The sequence below is a fragment of the Zeugodacus cucurbitae genome, chromosome 2 (assembly GCF_028554725.1).
Source record: "Zeugodacus cucurbitae isolate PBARC_wt_2022May chromosome 2, idZeuCucr1.2, whole genome shotgun sequence".
Taxonomy (NCBI): domain Eukaryota; kingdom Metazoa; phylum Arthropoda; class Insecta; order Diptera; family Tephritidae; genus Zeugodacus; species Zeugodacus cucurbitae.
In genome coordinates, this window is record NC_071667.1 from 5,087,700 (window position 1) to 5,112,493 (window position 24,794).

The 24,794-nt window shown below is 36.1% G+C and overlaps 2 protein-coding genes across 10 annotated transcripts in view; both read right to left on the reverse strand.

Annotated features, from left to right (window-relative positions):
• The window catches only part of LOC105214146 (maternal protein pumilio), a 334,815-nt gene that overhangs the window by 206,782 nt on the left and 103,239 nt on the right, over window positions 1-24,794 (reverse strand). The window lies entirely within an intron of this gene.
• The window catches only part of LOC128921430 (tigger transposable element-derived protein 6-like), a 183,141-nt gene that overhangs the window by 154,914 nt on the left and 3,433 nt on the right, over window positions 1-24,794 (reverse strand). Inside the window, exon 2 of the mRNA XM_054229146.1 lies at window positions 24,176-24,789. Coding sequence (XP_054085121.1) covers window positions 24,397-24,789 — 393 coding nt within the window. The 3' untranslated portion in view covers window positions 24,176-24,396. The remainder of the gene's footprint in view (window positions 1-24,175; window positions 24,790-24,794) is intronic.

Consider the following 24,794-nt stretch of genomic DNA (forward strand, 5'->3'; position numbering starts at 1 on the left):
TGCGAAACGGAAACGGAAGCTCTCAACACATGCGCGGGCTCTTGGTAAGGGATGCGTAACACAGCCAGCTCCGAGAAGGACAATATTTTTGCAACATTATTTTTTATTGTACACCGCTTATCTGAAGCGGTGACGCGTGTAAGTCGTTGTCGTTGCCGTTTCGCGTTATACGGTCATTGGATCTGTACACATGTGAGCACATATAAAAAAAACCGTTTTAAAGTGAAATGCGTTATATGTATTTACAAACATGTATGAAGCATTAATTTCAGCTGCTTTAAAGCCAGACAGCATATTAAACACGCTTGACATCCTTTATGATTTGCGAAAAGTCCTAAAGCGACAGCGCCCAAAACTATGCTAAACATTTAAAAAAAATCTGTCTTGTTAAATTTTGCCCCCGACCGCAGAGCGAGGAAGACTCGTTGTGTTTGAAATTCATTGCAATTGTTTAACATAAAAAAAAATTGTCACTACAGTCGCACCAAGAGCCCCAACTTAGTATTTTTGAAACCATCAAATAAAAAAAGTAATATTTTTTTACCAAATTTTTCTCCCTTCGAGCAATTATCGTTAATTTTCGACGAATTTAATTTGATTTTCTCTTGAATTTTTCTCCCTCATACTTCACCAACTGTGCTGTGGCAATTTCGTTGCACAGCCAACCCCTCGGTTGCATATTGAATTTTAAAAGCAATTTGCTCGCAGTAATAAACTTTGCGCCACAGTGGCTTGTCATGACATGCAACAACTAGTTGTTTCGGTGAATCGTTGTAGTGGTCGCGAAATAGTGGTGGATCTGTGCTATGGCGCACTGTCACTTGGGACGCATGGCGACATAAACAGTTTTGTATGATATAAGTTGTTGCATATGTTGCTGGTGCATATATATTGTTTAAACAGAGGGGCGCGCATCTCCTCCATACTTTTTCTGCGTTTATTTTGTGTATTAAAATATGGAGTTGAGTTATTTATTTAGAGCGTAAATTAAAAAATTGGTATGCGTGTGTTTCGACGAGATAATTTTATAAAGCCGAATATTTGTGGGGAATGTCAAGCAAGTGAAACAGAAGTTCTTTAATCTAGGAGATATTTGAGTTCTTCTGCATAACAGCGGTGAATGTGCTGCTAATAGTAAAGTTTTTTGATTCACTATCTTTTAAGAATATATGCTATAAGACCTCTCCCAAGATAATGACCAAGACTATACCTAGGTAAAACACTTCTTATCTTCTCTTATCTTACAGACTTACAGGAGATGATATTTATATATACAGTGGAACTTCTCTAACTCGAATCCTCATAATAAACAAAAAAACTTCCGAGTTATAGAAATTTCATTAAAACATAAAAAAAAAAAATTTACAAAAAATTTGCAAAAAGCTGTAATATATAGATTTATGTACTGTTTTATTTATTTACTTCGCAAAATTTTTTATGAAAGAAGAAAAAAATAAATTTTTTGTAATTTTGGCCCTTGACGTCTATATCCCAAGCCTTTGTTAGATGATTTATGCAATCCATAACTGTAATATTATATTTTTTGTTCGCCTCAGTACAATATAGAGGGACTCTTTTAAAATTCTGCCTCGATAGTAAAATTTTAAATTTTGTATTATGACCATGTCGAAAAGTTCGATTTATGGAAGAAAATTTGTATGAAGTTACCTTCTATTGTCACTTCAAGAGTTCGAGTTATGGAGAACTGCGAGTTATAGAAATTCGAGTTAGGGAAGGAAATTTGTATGAAATTTAGCTTCGAAACGCCAATTCAAGTGTTCGAGTTATGGAGATCTTCGAGTTATAGAAGTTCGAGTTATGGAAGTTCCACTGTACTTATATATATATATATTTTTTTTTTTTTTGGTATTTGTATATATTTATCTACATACTGCTTATCGACATAAATGGCAGAATCAATGTGGTTTACCTGAAAATAAAAGAAAATAAATGTTTTATAAATTCATGTATTTATTTAATATTTTAAATTTTAGAAAAGAAATTCGAAAACTAACGTTGGCTAGCTTTATTACAGCCATTCTTATACATATATATAATTAACAAAGGGTTTTTATATAGCCAAATCATACAAATTATATTTTTTTTTTTCAACTTTTCAGCTATTTCACAGTTTCTTTTCTCTTCAATAGCACTACTAACTAGTTCTTACGAAACAATCAACTAAATGTCATCTCTAACAAGCCAAATGATCTGCTAATTTACACCAAGAATACTAAGTAGCTAGTAAATCTAGAAGAAGCACTTGAAGTGACAATTTCACAAGTACAATGAACTTTATAATATGGTTGATATACAGAACAATGGTGGGAAAATCAGGCGAAGCAGTTGGAAAGAAGTTAAGTAGACTTTAAGCTAGAACTGAGCACTAATACAACAGCAGAAAATAAAGCATGTGTATGAGTAACAAAGGAACCGCTTATGATGTATTAAAACCTGTCACATAAAATCATAAAAAAATAATAAAAAATAAATATTTATTGTGCCGATTTCTTTTGATTTCAATGGCGAGTAAAAGCGCAAAGGAAATGTTATAAGTCAGAAAATCATACAATTTTCCAAGCTGACATTACACACACTCAACGTAAAACAACAAAACGTGTGAGAAAGTAAAGGTGTGAGAAAAATGGATTGCGTTGAAGAAAAATTATGTGAAATACTATAAACACCTTATATGAGAAAAAAATATAAAAATTATATTTCTAGAAATAATAAAAAGCTGTTTGTATCTACCAAAGCCTCAGCAAAAACAACAACGTTATACGAACGACAATGTGAAAAGCAGTGAAGTGAAGTGTAGAAAGAAATAAGAAAATCATAAACACTTAAAGAACACTTCTTGTCACAAGTGCTCGACAATTTGTAATAAAAACAACACTTAAACTTAAACAGTAGCCAAGACGAAAGAGGAGTGAAGTGAAGAGTGTGTGTGTGTTTGGTGTGCCTGAGCAATGAGTGGATAATGCGGTTGAGAAATAAACTTGTTATTGGTAACAAACAGTGTTGATCGGCAACAAGCCACTGAGGCCGGCAGGCAAACCGAGCTGGCAAATTGACATTTATAAGTAATTCGGCAACTTGTCACTTGGCAAGGAGCCGTCGCACAAAAGGTAACACACAAACTGGTATGTGTATGTGTAGCAAGAAACTTTTGAGCCGAATGAGCAACACGCGAATGTACAACAATAAGTACAACAAGCAAAAGCCGACTGACTGACAACGGGAAAGACAAATAGAAATTCTAATAAAAATATTAACACAAAAATGCGAGCAATCAAAGCAATGACAGACGCCGACAAGCTGAAGAGACTGAATTGAAAAAAAGAAAAAATAAATACATAAATAAATACACAATACCAACAATGTAATGGAAGTATAAATATTAAATAGAAATGGTGTAAAAGAGCCCGCCAGTAAAGAAATTATATATGTGTGGGTGTGTGTAAGAGTTCATTTGTTGGTGAAAATAAGCTAAATAAAAAGCAGAAACAGCACACACCCACATATAACAAACAAAGGCTGAGTTGTAGATGGGAGCATGGCAGATAACAGGCTGTGAGCCAAAAAGTGCAGTGCGACTCTTTCACATAAGATATATTTACGTCTGATTGACGCTCACTTATGATTGTGTGACACAAATGTGACACAAAGAAAACATTTAAAGAAATAGAAAAAAAAACAAAAACAACAAAAAAACTGTGGTGACCACATCCAGTTACAAATAGTGACAAATATTGATCAACACGTTGAAGTCGAAGAGCATGAGTTTGAGAACTCTAACTTCTTCGCGCTTAACTGACGCTTGCTAGTGGGTGTTGCGCATGCACGTAGCAACAAAAAATTAAATAATAGAAATTTAAACAAAACAAAAAAAAAACGTTAACTTCGGCTGTACCGAAGCTAATATACTCTTCACATGTGCATTTCTTTTAGTAACTATGTGTTTAAGCAAATCTAAAGAAACAGTAAGTAAATTAAAGAAAACATTTTACTAATTCTTTTTAGCCGGGTTGTTTGCTAGAAACATTAAGGTTATATAGTTAACCGATCTGAACAATTTTTTCGGAGATTATATTATTACCTTAAGCAGTAATCCATGTCAAATTTCGTGAAGATACCACGTCAAATGCGAAAATTTTCCATACAAGCCATTGATTTCGATCATTCGGTTTGTATGGCAGCTATATGCTATAGTGAACCGATCTAAACATTTTTTTCGGAGATTAAATTATTTCTATAAGCAATAACTCACACCAAATTTCGTGAAGATACCACGTCAAATGCGAAAATTTTCCATACAAGCCCTTGATTCCGATAGTTCAGTTTGTATGGCAGCTATATGATATAGTGGTCCGATCTAAACATTTTCTTCGGAGATTAAATTATTTCTATGAACAATAACTCACACCAAATTTCGTGAAGATATGTAGTAAAATGCGGAAGTTTTCCATACAAGCCCTTGATTCCGATCGTTCAGTTTGTATGGCAGCTATATGATATAGTGGTCCGATATCGGTAGTTCCAACAAATGAGCCGCTTCTTGAAGAGAAAATAACATCTGCAGAATTTCAAAACGAGATCTTAAAAACTGAAGGACTAGTTCGTATATATACAGACAGACAGACAGACGGACATGGCTAAATCGATTCAGTTCAACATACTGATCATTTATATATATACTTTATAGTAGGGCTCTTAAAATTATTCGATTAACATGAAAACCAATTATTCGAATATCCGGTTTGTAACCGTTCGTACGAATATTAACCGGTTAGCACTATTTGGTTACTGTCACTATTCGAATAAATGAAAATTGTTTGCAATCCAAAAGCCTTCGATTTTCCGTATTTCAGCCACTTTATCAGAATCAGAGAAGACGTTCTCCATTGTTGGAAACATTGTGACACCACATAGAAGCTGCTTGCAAGCAACAAATGTTAACCTTTTAACATTCTTATATCAAAATAGACGTTTTATGAGAAATAATGATTTAATACATTCTCGTCCAGTTGAAATGGTTAAAAACTAGTTTGTCATTACTTAATGGTTCCCGTGAAATCATTGCTATTTTTTTTGTATTTTAAAGCGAGTTGTTTGTTAGTTTTAATGTTTCACTTTTTTCAATAAAAATAAGAAAATTAATGAACTTGCACTCCTCGAATATTGGACAACGAACGGTTAACCGAATAGTCGAAAAGGAGCGGTTAATCGAATAGTCGATGACTGACGACTATCCGAATAGTGCAAACCGAATATTATTATTCGAATAATGCCCTAGTCGATTAGTCGAATACCAAGAGCTCTACTTAAGAGCCTCCGTCGCTTCCTTCTGGGTGTTACAAACTTCGTGCCAAACTTAATATACCCTCTTCAGGGTATAAAAATTAAAATAAAAAATTAAAAAAAAAAAATAAATAAAGGAAAAACAATAAAAGGGAAAAAGAGACTGCTCAACAAAATAGTTTAAGCTTTAAAAACTAGTAGAAGTGGGAGCTCCCCAACTTAAATATAGCATATTTTTGCTGAACCAAACCAATATTGAATTACTTATATTCTTGCATTATAGCTCACTCACATAAATCTTCAAATAAAATAATATCATAAAAACCAGTTTTAATTCAAATAGAGTGACGATAATTTATGCTGAAATCAGTTTGATTGAAAGTAAATGCAATTAAATAATAATTCAGTTCAGCTAACTTCAAAAAGTTAAAAGTCTACGCCTTAATGCTCATTAGTCTGCAACTTAATACAAAAGGGACATTTGTCACACGTCTCAACTCATAGAAGAATTTATAAAACATATACTTCAAGATAGTTGTGAGCCAAACATAGCACACATGTCTGCCTTTCAAAACAATAGTAAATATTAACAAATAAAAGAAACTAAAATTATAAAAGAAAACAAACAAGAATTAGCATAACGCATATTAACAAAGTGTCTTCCAACAACATTTGTATGAGCGCTAATTTCTTTGGCACACACTTTGTCGACTATTCTTGGCGGCAGTTATGTCAGCGACTTGGATTTCTATGACACCATTGAAAATATTATTATGATTATTATTATTTCAAGTTATTTCTTGGTTATTAGTGTTATGGTAACGACTTGAGCGGCACATTAACTGCTCACTGATTCATTTGGTTCGATGTGTCAGTGTGTGTGTGAGCTTTTGCCCTTTAGCTATACGCACATTTTCTGGTCTGCTACACTTTATGTCCGCAATTTGCTGAATTTTTCTCAATGTTTATTTGAGTGTTAGTTGCTTTTGTGAAATAATTTTGTAATTTTTATTTTTGTTACATATTGCTTGAAGGCCTTAATGATATAATTATGGTAAATGTAATGCATAATTTGCTTCAGTTCTTGTTGTCTTTCATATTTTCATATTATTAAGGTTTTATAGAGGTAGAATGTTATTATTTAAGGCATGCAGGCGGAACTTTGTGCTGTAAAGAATTTTATTAATAAAAATATTTTTTTTTTAATTTAACTGAAAATTTCAATTTCTATTTTCAATTAAATACTTTAATTTGTTTGACGTCTAATTACATTAAATTTTGAGATTCCTTCCTTATCATAATTCAATTTAAAAAATTGAACACCGCGCCATCTAGCGGCAGCTTATAGCAAGCTTCGAAACTTGGCGAAAGCTCTAAGAGATGACAATACAACATTTTTTATTCCTTACTTTTACCACACTCCCGAAATTGCAATTTGATAGGTTTAGTTATTCCTTTCACGACGTGACACCAGCAATGTGCTGTCTCACTGTGAATGAGTTGCAAATGTCCACCATCGTCTATTCGACCATAAGCCGAATACAGCTTTGCATGCGACAAAAGGAAAAAAAGCGAAAGAGTTTTCGGAAGCCAATTGCTTAATGGCAGATGTGTCACTGATACCACATAGTTGGCGACTCACTGCTCAGAACGTTGAACCTCGCGGTTTGACTAGCCAACCGAGCGAGCAATTGCAGTTGGCAAACAACTTTTCAAGTTTACTAAAAGCCTAGGCATATCACGAGCTGTGGCGTTTTTGTTGTTGCCACCTTTTTTAGTTTTTTTTTTCGTACTAGAATATCACAGTGTCAAATAACTCGCTACTTTTTAGTAGAATTAGTACAAAAAAATAGTAAAATAAAATAAAATAAATAATGAAACTAAAGTAGAGATAGACGTGACATGGAGAAATGAGCCTAGAAACCTGATCTATAAGTTACACGTTCTTACCACAACTTTTTAGTTGACAAAAGGCGTTCGCAAAGTAGCTTCACAACTTTTTGAGTAGTTTATACGATTGTGTATTAATAGAATATGCAACAAGTTCTCTATTTCTACAAAGCAGCATGAGAGACGATGCTAACATGCACCATGCAGGCAAACTTGAATACCTAACTTTGCCGTCCAACTTTTAACAATTCTTCGGGATCAACAAAATGTGGGCTTATTTTTGCTGCAATGCTGTGGAACGCTATCTGTGCTCGCACACAAACTGCACTTTAGAACAAAAAGGGGTGAAAGTGGCAGTAGACAAACCAAAGCACATTAATTTGTAAAATATACAAAGTCATTGGTTTGCTTGAAAGCAAAATTCTATAATTGGCTTCACATCACCACATCCTGTAGCTCCAATTTTCCATTTTTAGTTCGATCTCACGAAAACCTTGAACGTCAATAGTCAAAAAACAAAGTTTCAAACCTGAGGTTAAAGGTTTTCCAGTTCTACAAGACTTACAACATGACATTACAAGCAGAAAGACGCTAGAGAACACCCTGTACACACATATGAATAAATCTCAGTCCCGGAAGACATGCAGGGTTTGATAGTACATCAATTATTCTCTTCTCCCACTTGTTAAGCACACATCCAATAAGGTATGCACAGTCGAAAATACTATTACTGATATTTTTATGTGAGACGACGCAAAGCAAACACCTCGCCAAACTATTTACCCTGGACGAGGTGTGAAATCACATGTAATTAATAAACCAATAACACGCAATGTAGCCATCGCTAAGGATGACCCATGGTCATCATTAAGAATACGCAGACACTGTTTCGCGAAAAGTGTGAAGAAAAGTATGAATTCTTAGCAGATCGGGTTCTGGGCATAGCATAGCATAGAAGACACGCACAAACCGGCTAAAAACCTTTGCACAATTTATTAAAAGTTCAAACAAAGTTCACTCAACTCGTGTCAATTTAATGGATACTTCAACAAAGCATAGCTTAAAAATAACCAGAAAATTTCACGGCATAGACGAACGTTAAATGGCTAAGAAGTGTGCGTGGTATTATTATTTTTTTTTTTTTGTTTTTGTTGTATGAGAAAGCAGCGGAAGCACTGAAACGGGAAGGAGGCGTGTGTTGTAGGCGAAGTGGAGCTGTTGTGTTGTTAGCCGAGCGAATGGAACTAGACACGCCACAGCACGGCGATGCTCAAGGAACGCAAACACAGCCGCCTATTTACGTACTTACGTTACCGGCAGTTTCGTGTTAATGTGTTAGAATCCGAAACTGACCACTACACAATGGGCATTCAATAATTTTGTAAGCATTTTGTTGTTGATTTTTCTAAGCGATAGCGATTTTTTTTCGGCTTGCGTGGCTTGGCGTTTAATGTGAAATTGATTAATTGAATTATTAATTTTGATAGTTCCAACATTTTCGTGGTTTCGACATGTTATTTTTACGTCAGCTTTCTTCTACTCTAATTGGTTTTTTTTTCGTTTTTTATGTCGTCGTTTGTGGGCGTTCGCAACGATTTGTCCGGTTTCGAGCCGTCCGTCAACACATTAAGTTTGCGCTTTAACATAATGGTAATCTAATTGAAACGACAGAAGGCAAGCAATCAACACAAAATGAAATCGATTATTGTTATAGTTGAAAGTGATTTGAGGTAGGCACAATATCGTTTACGCTTCGACTGAATATTTGATGGAAACACTATTGGTGCCGACTATCAATGGTTGTGTAGTACTACAACAAATACCATTGTTCTTTCAATGGATAAAAATTGATGTGTCGAAATATTTCATTTTTCTGGGAACATTGAAAACAACCTTCAACCATCAGTATTACGAAATCGAAAATCTTTGCGTACAAATATGTATATTACTTGTTTTATTGAAAAAATAATAATTACACGATTCACTGAAGATTCTTATACGGAACATATGTAATGAAGAAAGATGGAAGTTCTTTTCCTAAACAAAAAAAAAAAAAAAAAAAAACGGTATTATACTCTCTATTGGTGGGACGCAACTCAAAGGCACTGCTCTGCGTTATAATTACTGTAGTAATTATATTTCCCCAGTCTTCCCATGTGCAGAAAAAACCTGTAATTTACGCACAGTTAAGCAAAGCAGTTCAAATGTATAAAAGAAACGCCAGAAAAAGATAAAAAATGAAATTCAGCACGTACAATGACCGCAGTGGCGTAAGCTCTTACTGGAAAGAACATAGTGTTGGAAAAATTGATGATGATGATGTGCTTTATAAGCTCATTGTGTGCTTTGTTGCTTTGAAAAGCTTTTAAGGTAAATCAGAACTGTCTACATTAAACGAAAGTAATCAATCGTTTGGAAATAAATAAATGTAAAATATATAACATCCTTAAAAAAAAATATTTATAACGGAGATCTCAACACCGGGGCAGTGCGTAAAACTTGCACGCCAACTCATTACATTGCATTAGCGATTGCAGTGAAGCGTCAGTAGATAAAAGCTATCAATGAATGGTAGTACAAACAGCCTAGATATCAGTTGTCAATGTAAGTAATTACGAACATTAAGTGAGCAACAGTATAAGTAAATGAAGCATGGAAAATGCTTGAATCAAATTTTACAGAGTAAGCAAAACTTTTTACTGCTGCCAACTGTGTGCGGCATACCCCATGTAAGCGTTCATGAACTTGACATTCACTGCAACGCCTTGAACAATAATGGCTAGGATGGCTAGTAGCATGAACGCCAAGCCGAAGCAGCGAACCAGTACAAATAATAAACCAAAGAAGATCACCTGCAGCTGGAAAACAAGCAATCTGAGAAAAAAAAACAAAGCGCACCTGACAGTCGAGAGACAATGGCAAGGCAGCAAGCGCAACGTAAACTTACTCAAATGCAACGGTGACTGCCAGAGTGGGTATTCGATTGCAATGAAATCTTCACATCATACTAAACAGCGGCAACTTACGCATTCGCAGGTTAGACCGAGCTCAAATTGCTAGCATGTCATGTCGCTGTTGTTGTTGCTTACTAATAATATTACACATTCGTGACGTCTATGGCTATTGTGGACGGACACATAAGCATTGCATGAGCGAACAGACGCTTTGAGGTCATGGTGGTGAGGCAGCGGCAGCAATAGCAAAGCATTAACCGTAGTTGCAGTTTTCACTTCATATTATCTTGCACCTACTCTTTCAATGACAGTGCTTGCACACGAGGGGTGCATCATCATCATACTAAGTACATATAAAGTAGAATACAGCAGAGTGGTGAATAAGAATGGTTTGGAAAGCAATAAAATGTAATTTGCGGAAGACGATTCTGTACTTTCGTACCGTCTTCTATCATTAAGAGGAAGCGCTAGCAAGCATTTAAAAGCATTCCCTATCCATACGTGTCGCACATTTCTAGCCGAAGACGCTTTAGGGGAACAAACTATTCGTTTTGTAGAGACACCAATTCGTATAAACCAATCATTTCGAGGTTCGTTAATATCGGTACACAAATACATACATATATTAATAATCATGACTTGTTGATCTTCACGCCTGTTACATTTTCTAATAGGTTTAAATCTTTTTTTGGACTTGCTTTTGTCGTTGCTTCGCGAGCATTTCTAAATGAGCCTATAATAATTGTAATTCCGCAGACAGTTCACTTTATGAGCATTAAACATAAGAGAAGAGTGCAATGCACTCCCATAGTGATAAATGAGGCTTGTAAAAAATACGCGACTAAGAAAAACTATTACAAAACCAAGACGCATGTGTTTAAACATTGGGGAAACTAAAATTGCCAGTAAGGACTAGTCTAAAATCATCTCTACTTATTGAAAGTGTTGGCGAAAAGAAACCATAAAAACTGCAGGAAAATCAGCGAAAGTGTGAAAATTAGGCAAAATAACAATAAAATGAGGACATAACTTCACTGAAAATCCAGACAATACAGCATATTTTGAAACTAAAAGCACAATTGTGCTCACATGGAGGGCTTCTTTTATGCTCTCAATTTTCTTGTGTGCTCTCTTACTTTTACTTAGGCATATGAAGAGGCTGTGATTTGTTTTAAAAAAATTTCATTAGTTTAACCATGATTTATGGTTTTGTTAATCGCCGATTTCTTAAAGGGAATCCATTTAGTATACATTTGACACGACACTTAAAGCATGCTATCTGATTTCAGTTGGTCTGTGGTTACACAATCACTAGAGCATGAGATTGTCGCAGAAAAAACTGGCATAAGGGTATTAAAATCATAATTCACAATACTATTTATGCAACACGGTTTTTTGTGTTGTCTGCGTCAGAGTTCACCGCTGACATCCGTTTCCGTAAAAAATAGCATAAAATGTTTTTGTTAACATTTTACGTAGGTTGCATTAAACGGTTTCTGATTACAACTACATACATCTATTTGTTTCGTAATGTTTTTTCAAATGTTGTCAAGTGCGAAAAAATCGTTTGTAATTTTATAATACAACAACAAATTTTAGTTAATTGTAATGTTTGTAAATTAAAACATGTAAGGAAGGGCTAAGTTCGGGTGTAACTGAACATTTTATACTCTCGCAATTTATTTATTTAACTTTATTTATATTATATAATACACAATTTGACCCACATATTCGTCATATATATTGTATAAAGTCCATTGAAAGATGGAAACCCTAATATTAGGTTAGAAGCACCGAGGTCCTCATGTTCGATATATGGGGCCTTGAAAACCTATGGTCCAATTTCAGCGATTTTTATAAATGGGCTGCCACACTATAAATACAGTATTTGTGCAAAGTTTTGCACCGATATCTTCACTAGTGCTTACTTTATATATTGTAAAGTAAACGATTCAGATCATCTTCTAAGTTCTGGTATATAGGAAGTAGGCGTGGTTGTGAAGCGATTTGGCCTATTTTCACAACATATTATTAGGAGGTAAGGAAACTATTACAAACCAAGTTTCATTGAAATCGGTCGAGTAGTTCCTGAGGTATGGTTTTTGACCCATAAGTGGGCGACGCCACGGCCATTTTCCATTTTGTAAAAAAAATCTGAGTGCAGCTTTCATCTGCCATTTCTTATGTGAAATTTAGTGTTTCTGACGTTTTTCGTTAGTGAAATATGCCACTTCATAGTACGATCCTTCATACCAAATTTTATTTCCATGTCTTTATTTATGGCTTAGTTATGGCACTTTATGTGTTTTCGGTTTTCGCCATTTTGTGGGCGTGGCAGTGGTCCGATTTTGCTCATTTTCGAAAGCAACCTTCCTATGGTGCCAAGAAATAAGTGTGCCAAGTTTCATCAAGATATCTTAATTTTTACTCAAGTTACAGCTTGCACAGACGGACGGACGGACATTCGAATTTGAACTCCACTCTTCACCCTGATCACTTTGGTATATATAACCCTATATCTAACTCGTTTAGTTTTGGGTGTTACAAACAACCGTTATGTGAACAAAACTATAATACTCTCTTTAGCAACTTTGTTGCGAGAGTATAATTATCTTATTTCGAATTCGAAACATTTCTTACAAATTCCAAAAATCACAATGAAATAATTTTAAACAATTAAACTTGTCGCATTCCTATGAAATATTTATAGGAAGCGACTTCGATTAAGGAAGCAAATGAAGATGTGTCCTGGTCTCCATTCTATGATATTAAAATCTCTCATTCTATGAATCCATAAACATTGTGTTAATCCAAATAATTTAAACGCCAAACACATTTGTTGCAACAACGAGTCATATAAAAGTGATAAACTTCATTCTTAGATTTCATAAATCTTTTCTTCAACATAATCGAAAACTTTAAATGGCGAAATGTAATCAGTGGTTACCACTTCAAACGCTAGTATCTAGAACATACAGGTACAGCACGTAAAGGCTTGAGTAATACATCTTCTTATTCTCTTCTCTATGAAAGCACTTTGCTTTCATAATACTTAACTGTAGAGTAAATACCTTACAGCGACTTATTTTCTTAAGTTCTTATGGATTAATGGAAGAGAAGAAAGGCGGACAACAGCTGAGAGCAAGTGAGGTTAAAATGTGCAGCTTATGAAAGCTCATTGAAAGCGTTTAGTTTAACCTTTACGCTTAAGTTTATGATGACCTTCGGCGAAAAACGAAAAACTGAGGGATTTATATGATTTTTGATTATAAATGATGCTACGCCATTAAAAACCAGATAAGTAATAAGCGATTATAACACAGAATCTCACTTTTTAACTTTCTTTTTGTCTCGCACATGTTTATATATTTTTCAAAATAATAATAATGTCAATCACATTGTTAGCATTGTTTGGCCTTCATCTGAATACCAATATCTAGCTGCATACATATATAATTGCGCATTGGCATCATCGCTGAACTCGAAAGTGAATTTGAACGTGTGTACGAATAGTGGAATAAATCGATTGAACAGATTTATGTAAACCGAAGTAAGCTTGATGGCTGCTTCAATATATTATATTTATGAATGCAATCAATTTGCGTAAAACAGTATTTGCATGCTACACAGAGAAATATGAGCTAACGAAAACGCAGACAATATTTGCCAAAGACAACGGATGGTGGAATATGAAAAGCAAATTTTTATAAAAAAAATTACACTGAGACAATTTTATATTTAATTTTTAGAGAACTATAAAATAGTAATTGAACTTATGGAACACATAGTTGTGAACTCAAAAAGGGAACTTGCGATATAAGTACATATGTAAAGGCTCATCAAGAAGATTTCACCTTCCAATCATGAAAACCATTTTTATGAATAATCTTATTTCTTGCATTTCGTTGGAAAGATTTCATCGTTACTATTTATTGAAATAATTTCACAAAATTATTCAAATTTTTCGCATTGTATCACTGTGGCTACTTGAACCGCCAGTGTGTGCATTCACTTTGGAGTCAAACAGCAAACAAAGCTCCGTGAGCAATGAACGAAATTTGATCTTGTGAAATAGAGCAATACAACACAACCAACTCTAGGACAACAACAACAACAAAAAGGCATGCACATTCGTACCACAACAACAACAACAACGATATCGGTAATATTAGACGATGGACGATGATTGGCAAAGATGAACCGCTAAAGAAAGTGCTGCAAGATCATGTGGAAGGGAGCATGTAGCCGACGTTGGAGAAATGCACACAAATAAAAGTAACCGCTAGCGTTGCGAAAATGCCATTAGTAATAAACGCAAGTACAAATGCAGACGTAAGGATATCAAACGGGCGCACTAGAGCAAGTAAAAATCGCAATTTAAAGTGTGAAGGATTAAATAAATAAAAATTACAAAGGATAACAACAACATCTATAGTTGTGAGTGAGGATTTTTGGCCACAAGTGTGTGTGTGTGTGTTGTGTAATATTAGTCGTGGATCAGCAGTGTCGTATCGTAGCATGCCCGAGCGTTACGCGTGGCTGACGTTGGTGTGTGTTTTGTGCGTGCTGAAGGTGGGCTGGTGCCGCGCAGCCGATGATGATGAACAGTGAGTATAATTCAAGAAAAGTACAATCATAGATAATTTATTGCTTGCATTTTGTTCTCCTTTGCTGCCTGTAGTGTACACATCAAGGTGCGAATGCCGGAGGTGGCGCGAAAGCATAAATCACACAAACCCTCACAGCAGCACAGCCATCACAAGTACCACCACTTGCACCATCAGTATTACCATAACCTACACAAGCCGTATCACCAGCAGCAACTACACGCCCAGTATCCAAATCAGGCAGCAAAACAAGGCCGCAGAGCCGTGAGACCCACACCACTGAATCCACCAATGATGTCATACAATCACCAGGAGATGGGTGTCTACGGCGATGAGTTGACTGGTAATGGCATGTCCGAGCACCTGTTGCATTCGCCCACAGCTGCACAGCCAATACCTATCGATTTGGCGCCCAACTATGGACCGGCGCTATTTGGCAGCAGCGGTGAGGGAAGCAAAAACGAAAACATTCGACAACAGAGCAAACCCGCATCGAGCAGCATGTTGACCATGCCGGGCGGCAGCCAACAGCTCGTGCAACAGATGGAACTAATGGGTGCTTTGGCAGCCGCTGCAGCGGCGGCAGCTGGAGGCGCAAGTGTTGAAGAAGAAGATGCAAACAGCGGTGGCGGTGGTGTTAGTGAAACAAACACACTGTTGGCTGATGACTTTTTAGCCGATCTGCAAAGTACTTACGCGAACGGTAAATATCCGGCAGCCAGCTTACGGCGCAAGAAGAAATATCGTGGACCGGGACTGGCAGAAATAGGAGATGCTGCTGTAACATTCGCCTTAAACTCACCACAACACCAACAACAAAGCGTACAGCTACATCAACAACAGTTACACTTACAGCTAATGAGAGAGCAATATCAACAACAACAGCAACAGAGGCAACGCCAAAAACACCAGCAACAGTTCTATGGTGGAAATTACTTTATGCAACAGGCAAAGCCACAAGCGCAAATGTTACGGGCAACGCCAGTAATCAGTAACAACAATAACAACTACCATAATTATCATCAACATATGCATTACAAAAACAAGCAACACTACAACAATAATGACATTTATACGACCGCCACATCCGATGAAGACAACGATACCGACGCTGACGAAGTTGAAGATACCAATGAGGACGGCGAGGGTGGTATTGACGACCACCACGACGCCGACGACGACAACTTCGATGACGAGGTATCGTTGTTCTTTTCACGTCGCCCCACATTCACCAGCGCTTCATCTCCCGCCACAACACCCCACAACAGTGCTAATGACTATGACGATGACGTGCAACAGCAATTCGGTTACAATGGTCATATGAACAGCTACTTTGACGACGTTGAAGGTGACGCAAATGTAGGTGTTAATCCGGTTAGTTATCAGCCGACTACAGCCTATGGCGCATATGCGGTCCTTCCATCGACACCCGCTACAGCAACACAGCACAAAGTGCGACCGTATCGACAGTTGCAACAACAAAAACACCGTTACTCCACTACACAGTCATTTGGCATTTCAGGTCATCAGCAGTTGCAGCCTCAGCAACAACACATCACCACAGCACAACCAATTAACGTCGTCGGTCCCACTGCAAGTGACTTTGATGACCAGCAGACGCCACCGACGCAGCCGCAGCCGCAGCAACAGCATCACAAGTATCCGGTGTCACCGCGCTACAAGAAACGCAAAAACCGCATCAAAGCCAAGCTAAATCGAAATCGCATTCTGACGCAATAATTGCTTTTGCATCGGTGGCTAGCCGCTCGGAGACGACATGCATTCACACTGGTCAGTTGCATAACTTCATTTGCTACCAGTTTGCTGACTAACTACACCCCCACACAGAAATCTTCACAACTACACCTATACACAGACTGTCTTTAGCAGCTCGATCTTGTAGGCGAATTGTACTGTTAGTTATTATCAGTGTTGTGCTTTGGTAATTGCTACTGCGCACGACTATTCCCATTGACCCAATCCAATGACTATTCCCTTGCTGCACAGCTGCATATGCATATTAGTGTTGGGATGAGTAGCAGCGACAGCAATATACATTTTTAGATTGGCCAGCGTACCATAAAGCAGGTTAAGTGGATTTACGGCCAGTCGGAGTGCAATCACATTTACGGTTAAGTTAATTTATTGGCATTCCCCTTTAAAATGCAAGCAATAATAATGCCTTGGATATTTAGGTTTGAAAATAAAGTGATACCTAAACGACTGAAAAGTTCATTTTGCGGTTTTATTGATTATTGTTTTAATGACTCTGTGTTTCATGTCGGTGGAAGGACTTAAATAATATGTTTCTTCTATAGAGCAGGCGATTGACTAATAACCCTTTCGCACAATCAAATTAATTAATCAATTAAACTTTTAATTGAGAAACCAGTTTCTGCGCTTCGCACTGCCGGCTACTTGATAATCGATCAGCTGTTACAGATTTTTCTTTATGCTTTTCATAAGAAGTTAGCAAGTTTTATCAGCTAATTGCTATTTTATTATTTAAATCAAGCAAGCAGCGGTTTCCACCGTCGTGTAGCGTGAAGAACAACAATTTTGTGTTGTAAATCGATCTAAATGAGCGCTTTAATCGAACACAGCCATTTAATTGAGCTATTAGCTCCTATGCGGAAAGGTTACAAGCCCTGCTTCTCAAGTTACGAATATGTTGAAAATTTTTATTTATAAAATATTTCATTTCGTTATCAAAACAGTTAGGCATATCACAAAAAATGCCTACAAACGACTTATTTTAGAGAATTTTACTTACAGATTTTACTTGAACAGAATAGTTGTTTTTTGGACTTACCTGAAAACAAAAGAAAAAAATATTATTTTATAGAAACAACAACATTACAACTTAAAATAATAGTTTAAATTGCAAAAATAGCTAGTTATATGTAATTCGAAACAAAAATAATTAAAAAATACTGGAAGTGTGAAATTTAAAAAAAAATTGCAGTGAATTCATAGCCTTCTGCTACCTAGTGATATAATCACTTAATTAAAACATTAAACTGTTAATTGCACCCCATGGTTTTATTAGGTAACAATACGTGTGTGTATATAATGATTTTGTCACAAAAATTCAATTAAGCTCGCATTGACACAAAGATTGCAGAGAGTAGACCGCCTGTGGAGCACACCCGAGTAAAAACACGTGTATGTATAGCAAGCAAGCCAAACATATGGTTCGAGAACACATTGTAGCGGCGTCACGGGGGATCCCAGGAACAAGGATATACATTTTAATCTAACGATACATTTCAATTAATACCGTTTAGATTATGAACAAGCAATCCCATAATACACAGAACTACATATTCCTGAGAAGGCAAGGTTTAGGTTAGGTTAAGTTAAGTGGCTGTCAAATGAAGCACCTAGGCATTTGGGAGGCCCATTGTGATACCACTGGGACTGAGATCCCTCACACTATCGAGTCATCATTGAACCACCCTGTGGTCCTGATAACGTGAAAAAGTTCACACAATTTGACATGAGCAATTTCGCCCACATCCTCGAGAAAACCGCGTCCAATAGTTGCGATTCTTTTTATGTACAGAGCCTTGCATCCACAAAGAAGGGTGTAATCGTTTATTCTACTTCGTCTTCTTGGCAGCTCCAGCAGTAATCATTAGAAGGTAGCCCCAGTCTGCTGGCGTGTCTCCCAATCAGACAGTGTACCGTTAACTCCCCAACAAAGGGTTCTTGTTTCATTCCTTTTAAATTTCAATAAGCGACAAGTACGGCTCTTATTCCACTCTGGCCACGTTTGTCTGCTTACAGAGCAAGTCGTTACTTGTTTTCATTGTGATTCAGCCCTATCTACTGCAAGTTTATCGATTAAGTATTTGCAGGTTGCCAGAGGTATATAGATTCCCTCTTTAGCAGCCTCCAACTGCAGTGTGGTGCCTAATCTGGCTAGTTCATTTGCCACACAGTTCCCAGGGATGTCACGAAGGGAAGGTTTAAATAAATTAAAAATAGCTGTGCACTGTGAATCCACTTTAATATATTTAAAAAAAATAAATTATCAAAATATTTCATTTCTACAAATGTGAGTTCCAAAACAAAAAATCTGAAAATAATATCATGGAACAATGAGATAATTGACAGCAAAACAGAAAAGTTTAGCACTACTGTGAGCTGTGCAGAGAGAATTACAAAAACGAATAGATAAAAATTAACGCGTCGTACCGTCAATGTGACAGGCGTCGAAAGCTGCGAGCACTGTAACTTCTGCACTGTTGAAACAGCTGCTAATTGTATGATATGAACAACATTAAAAAAAATATTTTCCACACTGGCATGCGAAATTTTATGTCATAACATTAAGCAAGCATAATGAAAGCAATGAAAATATAGTTGTCGCGTCAAAAGTTATGCTGCGGTCTGTCGTAAAGTGCAGGCATTGTGTAGAGTCAAAGTGTGACAGTAAAATTTAGAATATTTGAGCGAAAAAAGTTTTTAATTGTAAGAAAAACATTTAAGCAAATTATAGTAAAACGCGACTAGATAGCATTTAATAATAGTACAGCAGCGAGAATATATTTAGATGGCATAAAAACTAAAGCATACTTTTGCGCGCGTAAATTTAAACTTTTTTAAATTGAATTAATTAACAACGCGCGGGTGCTGCATTATATTAGCAAAATTAATTATGCAACATGTAACTATTTAAATATGGCTTTGATATTTTTAGAATGTATGTCACTAGTACAGCACCAACTTCCAATTTTTTTATAAAGCCTACTAGTTTTTCATCTTCACCACACAACTTTAAGTAGAAGGAAAAAAAAAAAAGCTAGCAATTCTTTTTAATTAAATTCATTACAGAAAATGCAAATAAAAAAAGTAACATTATTATGCAACAAAGTCCATGCATTACGTAAACCTCTCCTTCCTTAACTGGGTTACTGGCTATGACCACGATTGACAGCGAAGACCAGCCGTTTATCACAATGCGCTCATCATTTGCACTCTTGTTTGCTGCCACACAACAGAGACCACTGCCAACTTTGGTGAAACGCACTCTCTGGAGAGTAGATACAGAATACACAGCGTAGAGCTACGAGTTTTGTGGCAAAATGGTGGGTTTGCGTGCTAATATTGGGTTGGTCAACTACTTAATAACGCTAATTAATTAAATTAATGAATTGTTTGCTCGGGCATTTTTATACGCACTCGCACAACAATTGTCATTAATCTTCGTAGGGGTGTGCGTAGTGATATTTTTACCTTTCACCGTTTCTTTTTTTTTTTTTTTGTTTTACAAACAACTTGTCCAACCAACGCACTTGCAACTCTTATATAAGTAGACCCTAAAGGGCGTTGGTATTTTTATCTATACTACACTTTAGACCAAAGTGTGGGGCAAGGAGTGTAAGGTAGCTGGTGGGCGTGGCAATAACGGTGTCAAATTAGCTACTCAGCTGTCCATTTACAATGCGGCAAACCGAAAAGGAAATATATATGTATACGAAACCCGATGGCAGGAAGCGAAGAGCTGTCACAGCAAAGCCCAAAAACAACAAATGCAGTGATGGCAATGAAAAGTATCCACAACGTTTGGCAGCAACAAATTGCAAACGGCGACAAATTATGCCAACACAGCATGACAAATTATTTTGACTGCCTGGCTCACTCAGCACAAGCGCCACCACTAACCAAAATATATGTATATACAAGAGAGTGAAGTGCGTTGTAAGCGACAACAGGATGCTGCTGTTGCAGCAGCTGTTAGTCAAGCCAAATACGCTGGCGTTGATGATGACGATGACGATGATACGGCCAATGTAAACGCGTTAATGGCAACGCAAGCCGCAGGAAGTTTTTATTAGAGCCACACATCGCGCTTGTTATTGTTATTGTGTTTGTACAAATATGCAATGCCATCATGCTGGTGCTATTGCTGACACCATTATCATGTTGCTGTATGCCACAAACACTGTGTGGTTATGTTGTCATCATCCACTATATTATGCACAACAAAAACAAAAAAAAAAAAAAAACAATTTTCACTAAAATGTCTGTGTGTGCGGCTTTTATGGTTGAGACTATGGTGTGGCGACAGCGCATTAATTTCATAAGAAAAATTAATTTCGTTACATAAACATGTATGTATGTATGTATGTATATACGCACACACACCCTCCCTCTGCGCATGTAAAATCAAAATTAAAATTCTCTACACTGCTACACTGCTGTTTTATTTTCGCAATTTCACTGGCTTACGATGTGAGGACAAAATTAATTTCCGGTTTGCAGCCAGCCAGACATTGAAAGGAGCTGTGATGCAGCCTGGAATCGCCGCTAATAGTATCGTGATGAATCCTGACGATACGTATCGAATGGCAAGCAACAGTTATCCAGCTGTTTCAAACTACAGGGTGCTGATATTAAGAGATCTAATTCAGAATTATTATCTTATTGAGAAGTAAACAATTATTGATTTTTGATGTCCTAGTAGTGGTCTAAAATACTCTTGTAGATGTATGCATTATCTGCAGTATTCAAACGATACATTGAAAACCGATCACTTTCAGCTATTGGTAGGAATGTGGTATAGTATTGCTCAGTTAACATACCTTTGCTCGAAACGTGCTGATTTAGATGGATTTACCATACAAATGAAAAATCAAATTTTTCTACGTCAATTTTTAATTGAATACAAATCGAGTTGAAACTGGAATGCAACTCTGTAAATTTGGCTTTGTTAAGTGATAAAATAGCAATCAGCTGATGAAACTTACAAACTTTTTAAGGACAGTAAAAACAACAAGTAAGGAAGGGCTAAGTTCGGGTGTAACCGAACATTTTATACTCTCGCAATTTATTGATGTAATTTTAATAAGATAACACCCAAATTTACCTATAAATTCTGCACAAAGTTTAATAGAATAACGAAAATCGTCCTATATAGTGTATGAGGGCTGAGGTAATTCCTGAACCGATTTCACTCATTTTCACCAGCTAGGTACGCTATATCCAAAACTACACACGCACTTAATTTCGCAAAGATATAGTATCTCATATATTAACCAATACATATATGTAGATTAAAGCCCACCGTATTTTTGAAAAGCCTATAATTAGGCATATGGGACCTAGGAGATGTTATTATCCGATTTTAATAATTTTTGGAACAGAGACACACTATTACATTAAATTATCTAGAGATTTACCAATATTTTCGGTTAAAATTTACCCTTAGGCGCTGAGTACAACATGTCCGATATCTGGGGTCTTGAAAAGTTATAGTCCGTTTTCGAAAATTTTTTCTCAAGTGAAGCTAGAGATGATATGTACTATTTGTGTAAAGTTTTATTCCGCCATCTTCATTGGTTCCTTATGAATACATTATAAAGTGAACGAATCAGATGGAATTCAAAATTGAGTTATATGGGAAGTAGACGTAGTTGTGAACCGATTTCGTCCATTTTTCACACGTGTCATCAGGGTGTCAAGAAAATATTATATACCGAATTTCATTGAAATCTGTTGAGTAGTTCTTGAGATATGGTTTTTGACCCATAAGTGGGCGACGCCACGCCCATTTTCCATTTTGTAAAAAAATCTCAGTGCAGCATCCTTCTGCCATTTCTTATGTAAAATTTGGTGTTTTTCGTTAGTGAGTTAACCCACTTTTAGTAATTTTCAACCTATCCTTTGTATGGGAGGTGGGCGTGGTTATTATCCGATTTCTTTCATTTTTGGACTGTATGAGGAAATGGCTAAAACAAACGACTGCTGAACGTTTGGTTTATATAGCTTTATTGGTTTGCGAGTTATATACAAAAAACCTATTTGGGGGCGGGGTCACGCCCACTTTTCCAAAAAAATTACATCCAAATGTGCCCCTCCCTAAAGGGATCCTATGTTCCAAATTTCATTTTCATAACTTTATTTATGGCTTAGTTATGACACTGTATAGGTTTTCGGTTTCCACCATTTTGTGGGCGTGGCAGTGGACCGATTTTGCCCATTTTCGAAAGCAACCTCCTCAGGGTGCCAAGGAACATGTGTTCCACGTTTCATTAAGATATCTTAATTTTTACTCAAGTCGGACAGACGGACAGGCGGACGGACAGACATCCGGATTTCAAATCCACTCGTCATCCTGATCATTTATGTATATATAACCCCATATCTAACTCTTATATTTCTTGGTGACACAAACAACGGTTATGCGAACAAAACTATTATACTCTGTGCAACAGGTTACGAGAGTATAAAAATGTATAACAGTCGTTCATTAATCGAATAGCCGGCTGTGCGAAAGGCAAAAACTGGTTTCTGAATTATAAACTTATTGTATTCAATTAATTTTGCTGTGTGAAAGACAAAAATTGGTGTCTCAATTATGTGCTTAATGTATTTTAATTAATTTGCCTGTGCGAAAGGCAAAAAATAGTTTCTCAATTATAATCTTAATGAATTAAATTAATTTGACTGTGCGAAAAGGCTATCGGGCTTAACTAGATTTTTTTTCACAGTTACGAAAATCAATTAATGCTTTCTGTACACTAGTAATACTTTTACCATTTCTTGACAAAATGTTCTCTGGTGACGTGTAATAAAAATAAATTATATAAATCAATTCCTACTTATTGGCACTTTTCATTAAGTTTAAATGCATAAGAAAAGTAGAAATTTTACTTTAACTGCTGTCAGTCCATTATCTCTTAGCGGCTTATTATTTATTTGTATGTTGGTATATTATCGAAAGCACTTAAGTTCACTCAACTGCATGTACACGTTGTGTTGCATTTGGCTTTTATGCGCAACCATAAATCCAGACGGTTTTGTTATTATTTATGCTGTTACTTTTAATTACCCACATAAATTTCAAAATCAAATTCAGCAGATAACACCCGCAAACCAATTATTTACTGCAAAATGTATTTACATTTACATATTTATTAACACAAATTTATTATGTTGCCACAACAACAGCTGCAGCTGATGTGGCAGTGGCAGTAATATTTAACCGGTACATATTTACTTTTACATATACATACAAACAAGTATATTTGTGTGCAATGCAAGTGTCACAACTGTTGCAACAACTTATGTACTGCGTAACAATCATTGCTATTGTTATCGACGTTGTGCTTGTTTTTGCTGCTGCTGTTGTTGCACAAACAAATATTATATGTATACATGGATGTTGGAGTTGTTGTTACTTTCTTATTGTATATTTTCATTTTGCTTTTAGCAATATTTTTTATGCGTAAACTTCTTAAATACCTTCACCAATAAGTTGAACAACCAAACAAATGTGTTGCAGTGTTTTTGCACTGCTGTTGCAGACATTCAATTCTATTTCGTTTTATTGTTTTCTCTCCTTTTTATTTCGTTTATTATTATTTGCATTGGTGTTGCCGATTCTAACTTTAGCATGGTTGCGCATTTATATACAGTAGATATCGGTTATATGCAATTGTTATAATGCAAAAAAAAATTTGCATACAGGCGGTAATTGCAAACAAGCGGTATTCGCTTATATGCAAAATATATGCATATACACAATCAATTCGATGTAAACAAAAAATAGCACACAAGAAATAGAATATATAAACTTATTCAGTTTTAATAAAAATTATATTTCACTTCAGTCAATTCATTTAATTTGAAAATTGTTAAGATTTACTTAAAAAATCTGTTATTTTCTTCTGGCATTTCTGTTTTTCAGAACTCTCTAGGATTAAATTTTCAATATCTTCAAAAGCCTCTAAGGGATCTATATTGTTATGACAAAAATAGTCACGCAGCGAATCTAAGCTTAGCAAGGCATTTTTCGTTGAGGGGTGTTTAATACAAGCCTCAGATTGCGCGAACACTTCCTCATCTTCAGTAGAATTTTGATTGACGGCCAATACGTCCGCAACAATATCCTCGTCCGACATGGTTCCAAAGCAGACAAGTTCATTATCGCATTGAATGTATTCATTATCGAGTGTGCACCATTCATAGTTTTCGCCTTCTGTGGCTGCAATCTCATCTGTAATGAATTGAATGTTGTCAATGCCTGCCTGAA